This window comes from Malaya genurostris, chromosome 1 (assembly GCF_030247185.1).
Source record: "Malaya genurostris strain Urasoe2022 chromosome 1, Malgen_1.1, whole genome shotgun sequence".
Taxonomy (NCBI): Eukaryota; Metazoa; Arthropoda; class Insecta; order Diptera; family Culicidae; genus Malaya; species Malaya genurostris.
The window spans coordinates 123,688,853-123,707,781 of record NC_080570.1 but is presented as its reverse complement, the minus strand read 5'-3'; the positions used below and the strand labels follow the sequence as shown (position 1 = coordinate 123,707,781).

The following is an 18,929-nucleotide window of genomic DNA, read 5'->3' as shown; positions in this document are numbered from 1 at the left end:
TCGTTTTTAGACTCGTTTGTCTTTAATAGTAATTCACGTTACAATCGTTTTATCACCTGCTTATAAAACAATCTTTCCGGATTCACTATTCCACTTGTTTCACGCCATCTACGTTTTTTTTTTGTTCTTGATTCGATGGATTTACTCGGAAAAAACCACACATAGTTACTATGTTCGCTAGCTGGTATTCACTTTTGTTATTTTTTTTTGTTGACTCACACTATCGCTATTGAAACGCAAATGATTGTTTTAATCGTTAAACGCTCTAAACTGTATCGTTATGCTCGACAAAAACTATTGACCAATATTAAACATTCTAACCGCGCTGAAAAAGGGAATTTTGGGTTGCATTAATCGAATTCCACCTACTAATAACACACAAAAAACTATGAAATACGTATATGCACAAATTTGAAATTATTGCGAATTGGCGATAGAACCACTCAGTTCCAATCGTAACTTTCCTTTTTTTTTGTATCTCTAGAGTGCAATGAAATATAACCTTCATGCTGCATTTTCTGTTTAGGAACAGTTTTTGTTTTAAATATAATCACCAGTACTATTATAACGACAATATCCTGTAGAGTGTTTTCTTTTTCTGTGAGACAAACATAAAAAACATACGATTTGATCGTTTTTTTTTTTAATATTTTGAACGCCGTGGTTCATACAACCTATTTATACGTATCAACAAAGAATTGATAATAATTTATCGCCAGTGAGCCGAGAACTCTTAATTAAAGTAGCATATCCAAGTGATCTAACTTCTAAAAAAAAGAACTATAATTGCCTAAGCGTTGTGATGGTTTTCCCTACCCCTTCATGAGCGAACGAATTTCCTTGTGTGCTTGATTTATACTGAAGACTAATGAGGTATAAATGTATTTCAACCAAGTGCTAAAAAATATATGTGACAACAACAAAGAAATGTGTAAAAAGTACGTTGCATGTACCGAAAAAAAACTCATTCAAAAGCTTTGAAATGACAAATAATAATGGTAATATTCAACATAACAAGAATAGAACAAAAATACTACTACGATGAAAACACTAAAGTACAAATGTAATTCTTCCTGGCGTCCATTCTACGTTCTTTTTTTTTTGCATTCAACAGCAACAGAATATACTATTTTATACTTGACAAGTAGCTTTGAGAGGATCGGGATTTCGGGGGTCACACAATTATTCCATTCTGTAAGAATCCTCAAAACTAAGAAATAATTACAGCAGGTCTGCTGATGGGTATTGCAAGACAAAAAACTGCGCAATTGTTTTTTTCTTCTTTCAACGGTACAACATTTTGTATGTGTGTTTGCTTGTTTGTGTAGGTATTATCGTTTGGTAGCAGCCGAAAATTGTTTCTTGTCTTAATAAATATATTACTCTCTGGTGTGATTTTTGTTTTTTTTTTTTTGCAGAAGGACTACTAAGATTACATAAAGTTGTTTTGTTTCACTATCGACTATCATTAAACTTCTTTCGACTGTTGTGTATATCAGTATGTGTGTGTGTTTTCAAAATATTATTTATAACCACTATTGTAACTAACATTTTACTGATTACGCTAAATTTAATTATTATTATTATTATTATTATTTGTATGTATTTACCTTTTGTTACAAAATACTAGTGCGGGGAAACAGGATCAACAGGAAGCGCAGGACACAGCGTAGGGTGTGGGAAACGTGCGGATCGAGTTTGCGTGTGTGTGTACGTGTGTTTTTGTTTTTGTCTGTGTGTGTATCACGTTGAATCACGCATACCGCATTACTATTGATCCGGCACCGGTTTCAGTTCCTTTATCTGCTTGATCAGATACGCCTTCTCATCGTTGAACTGTTCGTCCTCGGATCGGTCCGTGTGGAATTTCGTTAGGAAATCTACCAACTTCTCCTGGTTTCGGAGCAGTATGTCGAGAATTGGTTTCGGTTTGTTCGGATTCGCTACAAATACCTGAAGAACAAATGGAAAATGGTTTTATAATTTCTTGGCTTGCCATGACGTCTCATAACTAACAGAAAATTAAAACCTACCTTAAAGACGTGGAACGCCTCGAACTGGATGTTTCGTGATTTCTCCTTCAGCATGTTCATCATCAGCTTCAAATTGTCCGGGTTGGAGATGTACTTGGTCATAACCTGCAAACAGAAACGTATTTCGTATGGCACAATAAATCCCGTAATCCTCGAAGCGCAATTATGAAACTAACCGTGAAATTGTGCCGGTCCAGCAGTAGCTCCCCGAGCAGTTTTAAGCTCTGTCTTCGCGTCACGTAGTTTTCCGAGTTCAGCAGGTGCTGATAGTGGTTGAATACTTTGTCGTAGTTCTGCTCGAGAAATTCGGCGCACAGAATTTTGTGGCGCGTCAGCAGCTCTTTGAAGGTGGAGAAGGCATCCGAGGCGATGTCGAAGGTGGACACTTCAACGTAGCGGAAAAAGTTGAAGAACTCGTCCGAGTGAAGCATGATTTTGGCGAGCGCTTCGTAGCGAGCGCACTCCCGCAGCATCGTACCGCAGTTCAGGGCGATTTCCTGATGTTCGTATCTAGACAATGAAGAACGGATAGAGATGTTGGAATTGATAGTTTGCTCCACAACTGTTCCATACTAACCCAGCCATCAGCGTAAACAGAATTTCCGGTTTCGTGCAGATGTACTCCACGGTCGGTGATCGCGTTCCGATCTGTCGCCTGAGCACATTGTTGAACACCTGGGCAACGTCTTTTTTACCTTCGAAGTCGATGCGACTTAAATTCTACGATAAAACAATTAGGAGTTTGTGTTCTGCTGGAGTTATCAAACTAATGTAATTAACTACAAACCTGTATCAGTAGCAACAGTAGATTACTATTGTACAGTTCTTGTGCTAGTTGCGACACAACTATTTCCGTTTGTGGCTCTGCGTCTGATGTTCCGTACAGCATATTCTTAATTAGTACCTGAAACGACAATGCAATACAGGGACTCTAGTTAGTATGACTAGTCAAAGTTGTTGTTGGATTTCGGGAATAAAAAATATGACAGTGAAAGTGTTTCTCATTGACACTCACAACTAAAATGAGAGAGCGATGAAAATTCCTTCCGGATTCCTTATCAGGTGGAATGCTTAGTACTAATATTAAGATTATAACATATCGCGAACAGAACCCACAAGGTCAATAAACGGTTAGGCTATCTGAAGGGAAAATCACATAAGTGATTTACAAGGTAAAAAATAATCATAATTATAGTCTTGTCAATTGAAACAACTAGAAAGATTGTAGTTCCCTTGTTGAATTCTGGTTCCAAATACTTGAGGTTGACGATAGCCTAATATTTTTGGATTTCATGCAACCTGTTGAGATGATTCATAACGTTGAACACCATATCAAGAACTATTTTTTTTATTATGCCAAGATGCCAAATCCAGCCAAAATACAACGGATTGTGTTATTTGAGAAGAGATAACAACAGTTTTCCCTGGCAGTTCTGCATATTTCTTGATAGAAGACATCGGTCGCGATCTTCAAGCTTCAGGAACAGTTGGCCGATATTTCTTTGCAAGCTTCGACAGCTTTCAGTGCGATTCAATCTATAATTTCAAACGTAATATTCGTTCTTGTTCGGACTTCTAATCGCTTGGGATTCGCTAGGATTTAGTACCTAACGACCTTATATTTTTTCTGTTGAATGGTTGCTTCCATTTTAGCTCAATGTTATAAGATGTGTGTTCGATAGCTTCCGTGTTCTTGGATTATGCCGAAATTAGTATTAGTAATTTACCCTCAGTTATTATTTCCATCGTTTGACATGTAATGATTAGAACGTATTCGATATAGAATTATCTTTTTGACTTTTTGAGGTTACAAACTCAAAAACAGTCCTACAAAAAGTCGTCAGATTTTGATCGCTCACGACTCGGCCAACTTTGAACAAACATTCGATATCATTACATCTACTGTTTGGAGATATGTTTACGCATCGATCCAACTAGGCAACATTAGATATTTTAGATAATTAGTGGCCGAAAATGTAATCAAAAGCAAGCAATATCTAATTTTCCTTATTCTTCGAGACACGACCACGGTATTTACTGACAGCATTGGCGTCTCGTAACAAAATTTACGGATTTTGCACTGATTATGTGGTATGATATACGATATAACAGTTTGTTGTTGGTGAAAACTAAAGATCGAGGAATGGATATTCGATTATGTGTTTCAATACAATGATATAACGATATACTTTGGGATGAGTTTTTTTTTATTAAAAATATTTTGTGTCAATAAAACCGTTAGGCGCTGCCATGCCAACTATTTGAACAACGTATAACGAAAACTGAAATCAAACCCTAGATATTTCTGGAAACATATGAATGAGCAGTGTCAATGAAATTTGGAGAACGTACTGGTTCGTGCATACAAGAGCAAATAACAGGTTATACTGACACCAACATTCAATCACTGCATGCAATACATCGTCGATACTGAACACGCTTTCATGCCTAACCGCTCTACAACCACAAATTTACTATCGTTTTTGTCTTATGTGACTGATGCAATGTCTAACGGTTTACAAACGGACGTTATCTTTCCTCTGCTCTCGATATAATTAAACACGACATCACGATTGTTAAATTGGATAGACTTGGATTTAGTTCGAACATTCTTCGTTAGTTATAGTCATATCTCAGGAATCGTCGTTTAGCAGTTAAAATTGATGATCACATTTTCGAAGAGTTCCTCGCATCATTCGGAACACCCCGGGGAAGTCATCTAGGACCGTTAATATTTTTAATGTACCTTACTGATGTCAACTGCTTATCGTTTGCTGATGATGTCGAGATCTACCACATCATCCGCAACTTAGAAGACGCAGCCTTTCTCCAGCGGCAATTGTTAATCTTCTGTTAAATCACATTACAAGCGCGACGAGAATTAAGGAGTGTATCGAAAATAAGCTATCCACAAATTTTTCTTTCAAATTATGATAAAAAATGATATTTTATTCAAACTAAAAATTGATCCTTTATTGTACGAGGTTAAACTTGAACATAATGAAAACCGGATGAAATTTAAGTTATTACTTCACGAATTTTCGAACTTGTGATAGAACGCTCTTCATCAAGTTCCGGACAAGTGTTGCATCGCATTTTTCGGGCGCTTGAGCCCAAATTTTTTTGAACTCCTGCATGTTCCCATCTGTCTTATCAGTCTTCTTGAAGACCCTCTTCACGATTGTTCAGTAACGTTCGATGGGTCGAAGCTCAGGGCAATTTGGTGGATTGATATTTTTTTCAACGAAATTTATATCCTTTTCCGCAAGCCAATTTAAAGTTGTTTTGGCATAGTGAACCGACGCTAAATCCGGCCAAAACAGTGGAGATGTACTAAAGACTGTCTCAGAAAGTATGGATGCACTTTGATTTCGCTGTAAATAATTCACAAGTGTTAGATATTCAAATTTTATTCGATATACTGATAATATTAGACTACAACAACAGAATATTATTCTCCACATTTGCTACTTAGCCATTGTAGACTAGCTGGCGTACCTTCTTGCGAACGTTCCTCATTAAATTCCGTACAGACTTCTTGGCGACAAGGTTTGACACTTTTTTTCCAATCTTTTTCGAACTGTTGAACGGTTTCGGCTGCCGAAACATGTTTCCTAAGATGTGCCTTCGTTAATGCCCAAAATTCCTCAATTGGTCGAAGTTGTGGGCAATTTGGTGGATTCATGTCTTTTGGGACGACAGTGACATTTTTGGTAGTATACCATTCTACCGTTGATTTCGAGTAGTGGCAAGAAGCAAGATCTGGCCAGAAGACAACAGGATCCTTGTGGCTTCGAATCATAGAAGTCGTTTTTGTAAACATTCCTTGATGTATATTTCGCTGTTCATTGAAGCAGTGGCGATGAAGGGTTTCGAAATCTTACAGCAGCTACAAATTGCTTGTCAGACCATAGCTTTCTTATCAAATTGTTCGGTTTCAATCGATGTCTCGGACGTGTTTAACACTTGCCCTTCTCGCACCGTAAAATATTGTGGTCCCGGCAAGGATTTGTAATCGAGTTTCACGTAGGTTTCGTCGTCCTTGATTATGCAGTTCAAATTTCCAGCAAGAATCGTATTGTACAGCTTTTGAACCCTCGGCCTGATCGATGCTTCATGTTTCGGGCTACGTTTTGGTTGTTTCTGCTCCTTATAGGTTCGAAGATTCAAACGTTCTTTAGCACGAAGAACATTCGACTTTGAAGTGCCCACTTTTTTGGCCACATCCCGAACTGAAACCCCCTTCCTTTGCTCGAACGCCTTCAGTATACGTTTATCCAACTGAGGGTTAGCAGGACCTTTTTTCGACCCGTTTTCGGTTTATCCTCAAAGGTGTTATCCTCACCGAACTTCCTGATTGCATTTCGCACGACTTTTTTACTTACTGTGCACCATTTGTACACCATTTTTCGACGTTGTTCTTCTGAAAGTCCACGCATTTCGAAACAAACTAATGAAAACGAATAAACAACTGCACAAGTGGTTAGAGAAGAGAGTAAACAACAGGACGCAGCCATAAAAATAGACCGATTCTGAACCATTGCGAAATGGCAGCGGTTTTTGGTTGAGTCCATACTTTCTGGGACAGTATTTATGCTTAGTATATAGAGGCAGCAATTCTGGAGACAATCAGATCGATAGATTTCTGCATTTATATTTCTGCGGTTGTGAAAAAAATGGTTGACTTAAAACCACAGGAACATATTGCATGCCATACCAGTACCTGTCGACCGAATTTCTCCACTTGAATCGACCTGTCCGCGTCGCTCACATCCTCCCCAACGACGACAGTATAGTATTGTGGACCTGGAAGCGTTTTTGAGTCCTCTTTTACATAAGTCTCATCGTCCATCAAAACGCATGCATCCGGAAACTGCAAAAGATGCGAATACAATTTCCGGGCCCTTGTTGCTGCTCGCTTCTTCTGTTCTACACTTTGTTTCGAGATTTTCTGCTTCTTGTAGGTCTTCAGGTGATTTCGCCTCTTGATACGCTGGATCATTCCGACATTCGTTCCTGCTTTTTTGGTCATATCACGAATTGAAATTGATTTGTTCTTCATGATTAGAGATACCACTTTCTGGTCCAGTTTCGGGTTGGAAGAACCGGGGTTTCTGCCTCTTCCTGGTAGCTCATCCAAAGAATAGTGTTCCCCAAACTTATTAATGATGATTTTAACACTGGCATGATGAATTCCTTTTCAATACGCGACAATTTGAAAACGCAGAACAAGTAAACAACCGCCCAAACAAGTAAACAAACGAAAGCTGACAGTCAAACGCACAGCATGCTGTGATCTGAGCATTAAAACCATCACAAAGCCATGCGTACAAAACAAATGTATGCGGATAGCTTATTTTCGATACACTCCTTGTCACGCACTTTTGAGACCGCTTTTGAAAAGTAACTATGAGAGCCACCTTTTCGCAGTTCCCCGACGAGATTCGAATGGACTGGATAGCAGTGTTGGCATTATCATTCTCAAAATATCAAAAATCAGTTATTATCGCCGATAATAATTGTTGGTGATTATCACTTACAAAATCATCGCCGAACATCATGAAGAAAATCATTTGATATTCTGAGAATGATATTAGAAAACGATTATCACTTAATATCGGTGTGCGAAATTTTCAAAACATCAAATATCACCGCTGAGTATGGGGGAAATCATCACCCGTTCAATCTCACTTTAGCGATGTTTCGTAAACTCACACATGATTATCATTCAAAAGCATTATCACGATTATCACCCATGCGCGATTTTCACTACCACATGGTGATATTCCGTGAGGTGAGTGTGGTATTGAAAATCAATTTCAACCAAATCTTAACATGCAGTATGATTATTTTTGGAACGGGTGGTGTCGAAAATCATTGTCTGAAGTTATTTGAAATTGATGATAGTGAATTTCGGTTCGTAAAATTTTATCAAAACCCATGCAATATTGGTATTTTTGGAATGGGTATGATGAGTAGATGTTGATTATCGATGTCTGGAGTTATTTTGAAATCCAACATGGCGGCTCTCGGTTCATGAAAATTCAACTAAACCCATGCAATATGGGTATTTTTGGAACGGGTATGATGAGTAGATGTTGAATATTGATGTCTGGTCATTTTGAAATCCAAGATGGCGGCTTTCGGTTCATGAAAATTCATCTAAACCCATGCAATATGGGTATTTTTGGAACGGGTATGATGAGTAGGTGTTGAATATTGATGTCTGGAGTCATTTTGAAATCCAACATGGCGGCTCTCGGTTCATGAAAATTCAACTAAACCCATGCAATATGGGTATTTTTGGAACGGGTATGATGAGTAGATGTTGAATATTGATGTCTGGAGTCATTTTGAAATCCAACATGGCGGCTCTCGGTTCATGAAAATTCAACTAAACCCATGCAATATGGGTATTTTTGGAACGGGTATGATGAGTAGGTGTTGAATATTGATGTCTGGAGTCATTTTGAAATCCAACATGGTGGCTCTCGGTCCATGAAAATTCAACTAAACCCATGCAATATGGGTATTTTTGGAACGGATATGATGAGTAGATGTTGAATATTGGTATCTGAAGTCATTTTGAAATAGAAGATGGCGGCTCTTGGTTCATGAAAATTCATCTGAAACCATGCAATATGGGTATTTTTGGAACGGGTATGATGAGTAGATGTTGAATATTGGTGTCTGAAGTGATTTTGAAATCCAACATGGTGGTTCTCGGTTCATGAAAATTCAACTAAACCCATGCAATATGGGTATTTTTGGAACGGGTATGATGAGTAGATGTTGAATATTGATGTCTGGAGTCATTTTGAAATCCAAGATGGCGGCTTTCGGTTCATGAAAATTCATCTAAACCCATGCAATATGGGTATTTTTGGAACGGGTATGATGAGTAGGTGTTGAATATTGATGTCTGGAGTCATTTTGAAATCCAACATGGCGGCTCTCGGTTCATGAAAATTCAACTAAACCCATGCAATATGGGTATTTTTGGAACGGGTATGATGAGTAGATGTTGAATATTGATGATGAGTAGATGTCGATTATCGATGTCTGGAGTCATTTTGATATCCAAAATGTGAACTTCTAGTTTATGAAAATTTTTCGAAAAATTTGAACTTAGTTTGTGTAGAACGCTCGTCGCGTGCGATTGTATTTCTTTGTTGCTCTGCGTTGTTTCGCTGTGTTTCGGTCGGATTTTTCTGCAGGTTCCAGTGTTGCATTCAATATTTTTGTTGTTAAAAACGGAGAAATGATGAATTTGAAAGAGGAAAGAAACTACAACTGATGCCAGAAGGGTGGACAGTGCATGGAAGTTCTTTTTTGGTGTTGGTATTTTATTCTCGTGAATGCAATCTATCACCGTGTTTTACCCACCAAAACTGAAGTGAAAACCACGGAGTTTTAACTTTTTCGGGAGTTGAGTGTCATCTAGCGGCAAGTAACACTCATCAATTAACCATTTACTATATATTAAATGGCATTAAGTGTGAATTGAAAATATTAAACGTCACCGTGATTGGTAGTATCTGCTACACAACCTTGTAATTTTGTCGCTATAATCTGCATCTCTAAATTCTAATTTCATAAGCTTGTAGGTCTACTAGAAGACAACTGTGCAGGCTATTGCGCATTAACGTCGATTTTGCAGTAATGTTTCCGACATTACTTACCGTTTGTTTATAGAGGTAATTTTTTTCAAATTTCGAATAAAAACGGACAATTTTCTTTGAAAAATTAGTGCAACACTTCGAGACGGTATTGTAGATTTGAATTCATTGTGCGAAAGCAGACATTTATTTAAGAATCACTATCAAAAATTTATCATCGACAGTTCTGCAAATATTGCACTTGAACCAATACTACTGTTCTAAAGCTTGGGAAAAGTAAGGAACTCGTTTGTTGAGCATTCTGGTAGTCGAATTGTTGACATCAAATTGGTTGCTGTCAACCAAATGATTGGCGATTGAAAACTAACACAATCCAATTATACATATTTTCGAAAATTTGCTATGTTTAATCTATCACTTCAAACAATTTTCTTACTTTCGTAGTATATTTTTATTGCTGATCTTGGATTTCAAAATGACTCCAGACATCAATATTCAACATCTACTCATCATACCCGTTCCAAAAATACCCATATTGCATGGGTTTAGTTGAATTTTCATGAACCGAGAGCCACCATGTTGGATTTCAAAATGACTCCAGACACCCATATTCAACATCTACTCATCATACCCGTTCCAAAAATACCCATATTGCATGGGTTTAGATGAATTTTCATGAACCGAAAGCCGCCATCTTGGATTTCAAAATGACTCCAGACATCAATATTCAACATCTACTCATCATACCCGTTCCAAAAATACCCATATTGCATGGGTTTAGATGAATTTTCATGAACCGAAAGCCGCCATCTTGGATTTCAAAATGACTCCAGACATCAATATTCAACATCTACTCATCATACCCGTTCCAAAAATACCCATATTGCATGGGTTTAGTTGAATTTTCATGAACCGAGAGCCACCATGTTGGATTTCAAAATGACTCCAGACACCCATATTCAACATCTACTCATCATACCCGTTCCAAAAATACCCATATTGCATGGGTTTAGTTGAATTTCCATGAACCGAGAGCCACCATGTTGGATTTCAAAATGACTCCAGACACCCATATTCAACATCTACTCATCGTACCCGTTCCAAAAATACCCATATTGCATGGTTTCAGATGAATTTTCATGAACCGAAAGCCGCCATCTTGGATTTCAAAATCACTTCAGACACCAATATTCAACATCTACTCATCGTACCCGTTCCAAAAATACCCATATTGCATGGTTTCAGATGAATTTTCATGAACCGAAAGCCGCCATCTTGGATTTCAAAATGACTCCAGACATCAATATTCAACATCTACTCATCATACCCGTTCCAAAAATACCCATATTGCATGGGTTTAGATGAATTTTCATGAACCGAAAGCCGCCATCTTGGATTTCAAAATGACTCCAGACATCAATATTCAACATCTACTCATCATACCCGTTCCAAAAATACCCATATTGCATGGGTTTAGTTGAATTTTCATGAACCGAGAGCCACCATGTTGGATTTCAAAATGACTCCAGACACCCATATTCAACATCTACTCATCGTACCCGTTCCAAAAATACCCATATTGCATGGTTTCAGATGAATTTTCATGAACCGAAAGCCGCCATCTTGGATTTCAAAATCACTTCAGACACCAATATTCAACATCTACTCATCGTACCCGTTCCAAAAATACCCATATTGCATGGTTTCAGATGAATTTTCATGAACCGAAAGCCGCCATCTTGGATTTCAAAATCACTTCAGACACCAATATTCAACATCTACTCATCATACCCGTTCCAAAAATACCCATATTGCATGGGTTTAGATGAATTTTCATGAACCGAAAGCCGCCATCTTGGATTTCAAAATGACTCCAGACATCAATATTCAACATCTACTCATCATACCCGTTCCAAAAATACCCATATTGCATGGGTTTAGTTGAATTTTCATGAACCGAGAGCCACCATGTTGGATTTCAAAATGACTCCAGACACCCATATTCAACATCTACTCATCGTACCCGTTTCAAAAATACCCATATTGCATGGTTTCAGATGAATTTTCATGAACCGAAAGCCGCCATCTTGGATTTCAAAATCACTTCAGACACCAATATTCAACATCTACTCATCGTACCCGTTCCAAAAATACCCATATTGTATGGTTTCAGATGAATTTTCATGAACCGAAAGCCGCCATCTTGGATTTCAAAATCACTTCAGACACCAATATTCAACATCTACTCATCGTACCCGTTCCAAAAATACCCATATTGCATGGTTTCAGATGAATTTTCATGATCCGAGAGCCGCCATCTTGGATTTCAAAATGACTCCAGACATCGATATTTAACATCTACTCATCATACCCGTTTCAAAAATATCCATATTGCCATGGGTTTAGATGAATTTTTACGAACCGAATTTCACTATCAACAATTTCAAATTACTTCAGACATCGAGATTCGACACCACCCATTCCAAAAATAATCATACTGCATGATAAGATTTGGTTGAAATTGATTTTCAAAACTTCACTCACCTCATTGAATATCACCATGTGATAGTGAAAATCTTTGCATGGCTGATAATTGTGAGAATGATTTTCAATGATGATAATTTATAATCATGTGTGAGTTTACGAAACATCACTATGGTGATATTGGACGGGGTGTGATATTTTCCATACTCACTTCGAGTGATCACAATTATCATTGATATTGTAGATAGTGATAATCGCTGTCGAAAATCGCGCATGATTTTCTGCAGCGGTGAGATTTGATTATTTGATATTTTCGCAACACTGCTGGATAGTTCATCCGAAGTCTTTGCGCAGTTTCATACTGCATCCATCGTTGCTTTGATCAGTATGGTTGACTTCCAAACTATCGTATCGTAAACTATCGATGAACAAATGATGCCTTCAGATCTGATTTACCGTAAAAACGAGCCGTGTTCCACTCTTTCGGTATCTGTTCGGTTTCCCAGATCTTGGTAAACTTTTTTGGGTTTATTTTAATGCGTTCAGCTGCGAGATCATCTTTGCCAGGCTTTTTGTTAATTTTGGTTATCGTTAGTTAAAGTGATTTAATTTGAAGGAACATATTGTTTATATTATAAAATTCTCTGAGTTTGAAGTATGCATGATTTCCTCCTGGAATAAGTCTCTACATTTCACCACAAATCATCAACCACCTCGTTATCAACGCCGTCTGTTAATAATCGTGAGATAAGAGGCCTCTTCCTCTCATCTAATTTGTTTTTGCTGCATATATAGCCGTCCGATCTGCCTAGCTTCAGCTTTCAGTCCGATGTATGTTTGTACCATCATCTCAAAACAACAATAACATCGTCAGCGATATCAACAATCTGTTCAGACTACCACGAAGTAGCTGCCACTTGTGTCAACCTCTATTCAGTATCTCTTCCAGTGATAAATTTTAAATCATTGAATACACCAATGCTAACAAAACCTGTTTTACGTCACCTTTTCCTTAAACTTTCTCATTACCAACGGGCAATAGTTCAGGGTCAGTTGGTTCGAAAATCGCTTTTTCTTTCAATTTCTAGTCGTTGCTATTTCGTTTGTTGCATTTTTGGTACGCTTTCGACTAACATCGAGATAATTGGTTGACTCGAAATTACATTCGCTGTGACATTTTGTAGTAAAATAAGAAATATCTTGACTGAGTATTTCGAACTGTGTGCCATGGATGGAGTGCAGTAGAGTTTTGTTCATTTTCTCTATTTTGTCTGTTATTTTTTTGAGGTAGATGGTTTCTAATTCGTTTTTCAACAACTTCCAGGACCAATGACTCATTTTTTTATACTTGACATTTACTCGTTACAAATTGAAGTTGTATTAAAAACAAGCAAAACTTTGATAATGTGAAATACTCTGCATATGATTTTTTTTGCAATCATCTTCTGTTTAATTAGAATCAAAAAGATATTTTCAACGAAGAAAATATATTCAGCAGAAAAAAAAACTAAAATCAATAGCAGAAGAAAATGACCGGTAGTACCGTAATTGAACCGCATCCGAACCCCACAGCAGTCGAATCGTGATGAAACGAGATTCGGTAGTAAAATAATCGAACTTGAAAAGCAAAGAATATTAATCCAAACAGAGCCAGTGAACACAAGATGCCGTTTGAAGTTTTATCGCTTTCTTCACATTGAATGGGTTTTTCTTCCTACTTCCACATACAACACAACCGCAGCAGCAGCAGCAGAAGCAGCAAACTGCATCGGCATCCGCAGGGAGCACAAGGTTATGAGGATTGAATTGGGGTTTGTGTCTGAATGCAAAATAAAAAATCTAAATTCGATGAAAAACTGATTTTTGGGTTATTCCGGATAATTTCACTAAAACTTACCAAATTTTTGCTAACATCTTCCTGTGCCTTTTCTGCTTTTTTGTCGCCCCGTTCTAGCGAATTTACTGCTTCTTTTAGTGCCTTCACGAGCTCCTGCGGGCTTTTCTGTGATTTGCCAAAAAGAGGCATCTTTGATCTTGGCCCAGACGGATGCTGTTGTTTTCACTGATAGATTTGTTTTCCACTATTGCAAACCGTTCACTTTCACACACTTTCTATTTTCAGTACGATCTTTCCTAAGGCAGTTCACTTCCAACTTATCTGCACGAAATCTGCGATTGAAAAATAATATTTGTAAACAATCTCAATCTTGATAATTCCGGCCACAATCGACTAAGCAGGCGTATTATTATTAGTCTAATATGATTTATCGAAAATTTTACTTAAATTATACAACAATATGATTTGATAAGAATAGATCTCTCAACATGACGTAAAGTCATAATCATCAAACTGTAAATCTTTTGAGTCGGGGCCTAATTATGGGCTAATAATAAAAACAAATCTAATCAATTTAAACTCCATCGCTTCTAAATTCTAATGAGGTCGATTTTCGAACATTAAAATTTTCACAGCACCACAATTTTATTTTCCTAGAAACAGTTTCCTATCGATAGTGGCCGTTACCGAAGGGAACCACCCAATCAAAACATAACACTGTTCCGATGCAGGTTCCGACACACTGCGGTCCAAAACCAAAACAAACGACCGCCAGCAATGCAGAACTTGTCCTCTGTTGTGTGAAACGTAGTTTATATTTCGTCCTTTGCTATTGTTCCTCTTTTCCTCCCTACGATTGCTTACGAAATTGGCACGATTTTTGTCTGATGACGATGGGAAGCATCGAAACATAAAAAGCGCTACGAAGTTTAACAAATAATCATCAGATTTCTTTTCTGTGGGTTTCGGTTCTCCGTTAGAATGAAACGCACAGTACACCCGGAAAGATTCAAGGGCTCCGCTAGTACACTCGAGTTAACATTCACTCGGAGGATTACTAATGGCAATGATAATGGAAAAATAACATGACGAAACAAACCGATGAGGACACTGAAATCTTCGTCAGAAACTTCCACACAGTACACGACTTTACGACGACGAGACGATTTTTGCTGTTCCGTTTGTGATTTTGACAGGTTTGAATAACTTTTTGCTTTTGAAGATACAGCAAAAAGTGTGGTCCGATCAGGAAAATGGTACGCAAATGTACACTGCGTGAAAAATAATTATTCTAAATAGTAAAAAGTGTGTTCCACATTGTCTTAACGTCCACAGGTAATGGTATTTCGAGGATAAATTATTTTTGGTAATTTAACTATTTCCGTGATGATCATTATACCGAATGGACTGGTAAGTTACGTTATTATATAAAAATGACAAATCTCTCGAACAATTTTTTGTGGCAACGAGAAAAGGAATGGTTCCATTTCAGTATTACTCTCACTCAGTAAAGAAATCTGAGTCAAAATCACATGAAACCGGGGTAAACTAAATGAAAATACTAATACATAAAATAGTAGTTTATTTTTTGAAGCTACATACGTTCCATAGTTTTTTGAGGACTATCTGAGTATACTCCTGAGTAAAGATACTAGAGATTTTTTTGTACCGATTATAGAGGTTTTAACCTTAAGGTGTATCGCCTCTTCGACGTAGAAAAACTTTCTGGCCCTATGAGCGGGGGTTGGGAATTGAACCCAGGAAGGCTGCGTGAAAGGCATTGCCTTGCCCATCACGCTACAGTCGTCCCTAATAATGAAAAATGTTCCATTTGACGAAGGCGTTTCACTTGATATTATCGTGAGATGGGAAGCAAAGCGTTGCATACGATAATTTTTTTAAATTGAGGATTGCAAATCATATAAGTTACATGCGTTACTTTTTAGTAAGGTACAGGCGTTATGAAGCGTTACAAACGTTACTGTTTTGTAAGTTATAAGCGTTACGAAGCGTTACGTGCATTACTTTTTTGTGAATCATACACACTTAAAATTTCTTGCTGAATCTCGGCAAAAAAATACCGAGATTTGCACAGCCGAGTGCTCGGTAATCGTCTCATGACGGTAATCGTCTCATGGAAAAATAACATGACGAAACAAACCGATGAGGACACTGAAATCTTCGTCAGAAACTTCCACACAGTACACGACTTTACGACGACGAGACGATTTTTGCTGTTCCGTTTGTGATTTTGACAGGTTTGAATAACTTTTTGCTTTTGAAGATACAGCAAAAAGTGTGGTCCGATCAGGAAAATGGTACGCAAATGTACACTGCGTGAAAAATAATTATTCTAAATAGTAAAAAGTGTGTTCCACATTGTCTTAACGTCCACAGGTAATGGTATTTCGAGGATAAATTATTTTTGGTAATTTAACTATTTCCGTGATGATCATTATACCGAATGGACTGGTAAGTTACGTTATTATATAAAAATGACAAATCTCTCGAACAATTTTTTGTGGCAACGAGAAAAGGAATGGTTCCATTTCAGTATTACTCTCACTCAGTAAAGAAATCTGAGTCAAAATCACATGAAACCGGGGTAAACTAAATGAAAATACTAATACATAAAATAGTAGTTTATTTTTTGAAGCTACATACGTTCCATAGTTTTTTGAGGACTATCTGAGTATACTCCTGAGTAAAGATACTAGAGATTTTTTTGTACCGATTATAGAGGTTTTAACCTTAAGGTGTATCGCCTCTTCGACGTAGAAAAACTTTCTGGCCCTATGAGCGGGGGTTGGGAATTGAACCCAGGAAGGCTGCGTGAAAGGCATTGCCTTGCCCATCACGCTACAGTCGTCCCTAATAATGAAAAATGTTCCATTTGACGAAGGCGTTTCACTTGATATTATCGTGAGATGGGAAGCAAAGCGTTGCATACGATAATTTTTTTAAATTGAGGATTGCAAATCATATAAGTTACATGCGTTACTTTTTAGTAAGGTACAGGCGTTATGAAGCGTTACAAACGTTACTGTTTTGTAAGTTATAAGCGTTACGAAGCGTTACGTGCATTACTTTTTTGTGAATCATACACACTTAAAATTTCTTGCTGAATCTCGGCAAAAAAATACCGAGATTTGCACAGCCGAGTGCTCGGTAATCGTCTCGGCAAAATGTATAATTACTGAGAATCTCGGCAATCCAAAATTTGTCAACTGTCAATTATTGCCGAACCAGCTCGGCAAAAGTTATTAGGATGGAATCATGAATTGCCGAGTCATCAGTAATCGAAAAAAGGAAAGATATTTTTTTTATTTCTGCATGAAATTAATATCACAAAAGCTAATGTTGGTGAAAGGAATATTGTATTGATGTTCATTTCAATTCAGCAAACTAAAAAAGCGCAAACACCAAAAGAAAACATCACGGCTAAAGACAATTGTTTCTAGTGCTCCTCACGCCTCTACCTGAAAATAAGCGAATATAAATATATATGCAAATTAGATAGTTTTCGATTTTACTTATCTTTTAACGAAATATACAAATCTTTTTCCTTCATCCAATTTAGATGTTTTCCAGCTCCACGAGCAATGGCGACGTGATGCTTGGAAAATCGAAAGGAAACATTAGATGACAAGTGTCTCACCGAGTTTCAGTAAAAGCTAAGTCGCTGTTCGAAATCTCGGCAAACGGTTTTGCTGATCTCGGTATATTTGTTGTTTACTGACACGTTCAGTATAATATTTTGCCAAACTTCAGCAAAAGAATTCGCTTTACCGAGATATCAGCATAGAACTTTAACGATTTTCGGAAAAGAGCGTGTTAATTACTGAATAATCAGTAAAATTAAGTGTTGCCGATATAATTCGGCATTTCATTATGCCGAGCTCGAGAATCGGTTTTAAGTGTGTAGGCGTGGCGAAGCGTTACTTTTTAGTAAGTTACGGAGCGTTACTTTTTTGTAATTTAAAGGCGTTAGGAAGCGTTACATGCGTTATTTTTTAGTAAGTTACAGGCGTTTCGAAGCGTTACTTTTTCGTAAGTTACAGGTGTTACGAAGCGTTACAAAACGTTACATGCGTTACTCTGTTTGAAAGTTATAGACGTTACGAGGCGTAACATGCGTTACTTTCTTGTATGCTATAGATGTTACATGCGTTACTTTTTTGTAAGTTATAAGCGTTACACGCGTTACTTTTTTGTAAGGTACAGGCGTTACGAAGCGTTACATTTGTAAATTTTTTTTGAAATCATAGGCGCTACGATGCGTTACATGCGTTACTTTTTAGTAAGTTATAGGTGTTACGGAGCGTTACTTTTTTGTAAGTTACAGGCGTTACGAAGCGTTACAAACGTGACTTTTTCGTTAGTTATAAGCGTTACGAAGCGTTACATGCGTTACTATTTAGTAAGTTACAGGCGTTACAAAGATTACATGCGTATTTTTTTTTAAAGTTATAGGCGTTATAGACCTTTTTTAGTGTTACGAAGCGTTAAATACATTTCTTTTGTGAGCTATAGGCGTTACGAAGCATAACATGCGTCACCTTTGAAAAGTTAGACATTACGAAGCGTTACAAGCGTTACTCGTGTATAATTTACAAAAGTTAAATCCCTTCATTTTATTCGTTATGAGTCGTTTTGTTTTGTAGGTTGCAGGCGTTACGAATCGTTACCTTTTGTAAGTTACAGGTGTAACGAAACGTGACATGCGTTAGTTTTTTTAGTTGTAGGCGTTACATGCGTTACTCTTTTGTGAATTACAGGCGTTACAAAGTGTTACACACGTTACGTTTTTGTAAGTTAGAGGCGTTACGAAGTAACGAATGTAATAACATTCGTTACTTTGAACAAGTTTTAGGCGTTACGAAGAATTACATGTTATATGCGTTACAAATCGTTATATGCGTAACTCTTTTTGTAAGTTTTAAATGTTACAAAACG

The 18,929-nt window shown here is 37.3% G+C and overlaps 1 protein-coding gene across 4 annotated transcripts; it reads right to left on the bottom strand.

Moving 5' to 3' along the window:
• On the bottom strand, positions 1–15,174 carry LOC131425675 (protein Mo25). 4 transcript variants are annotated; one of them, XM_058587741.1, is made up of 7 exons: positions 15,073–15,174; positions 14,034–14,305; positions 2,821–2,937; positions 2,611–2,753; positions 2,210–2,543; positions 2,034–2,138; positions 1–1,953 (listed from the first exon to the last, which is right to left on the bottom strand). In XM_058587741.1, the coding sequence occupies exons 2-7, from the start codon at positions 14,160–14,162 to the stop codon at positions 1,771–1,773; spliced, it is 1,011 nt and encodes a 336-aa protein (XP_058443724.1). In that variant the 5' UTR covers positions 14,163–14,305; positions 15,073–15,174; the 3' UTR covers positions 1–1,770. The 4 variants fall into 4 exon arrangements, with proteins under 4 accessions (XP_058443724.1, XP_058443725.1, XP_058443727.1 ...); XM_058587742.1 differs by lacking the exon at positions 15,073–15,174 and adding an exon at positions 14,838–15,059; XM_058587744.1 differs by lacking the exon at positions 15,073–15,174 and adding an exon at positions 14,661–14,772.
• Between the last annotated feature and the right edge of the window lie 3,755 nt (positions 15,175–18,929).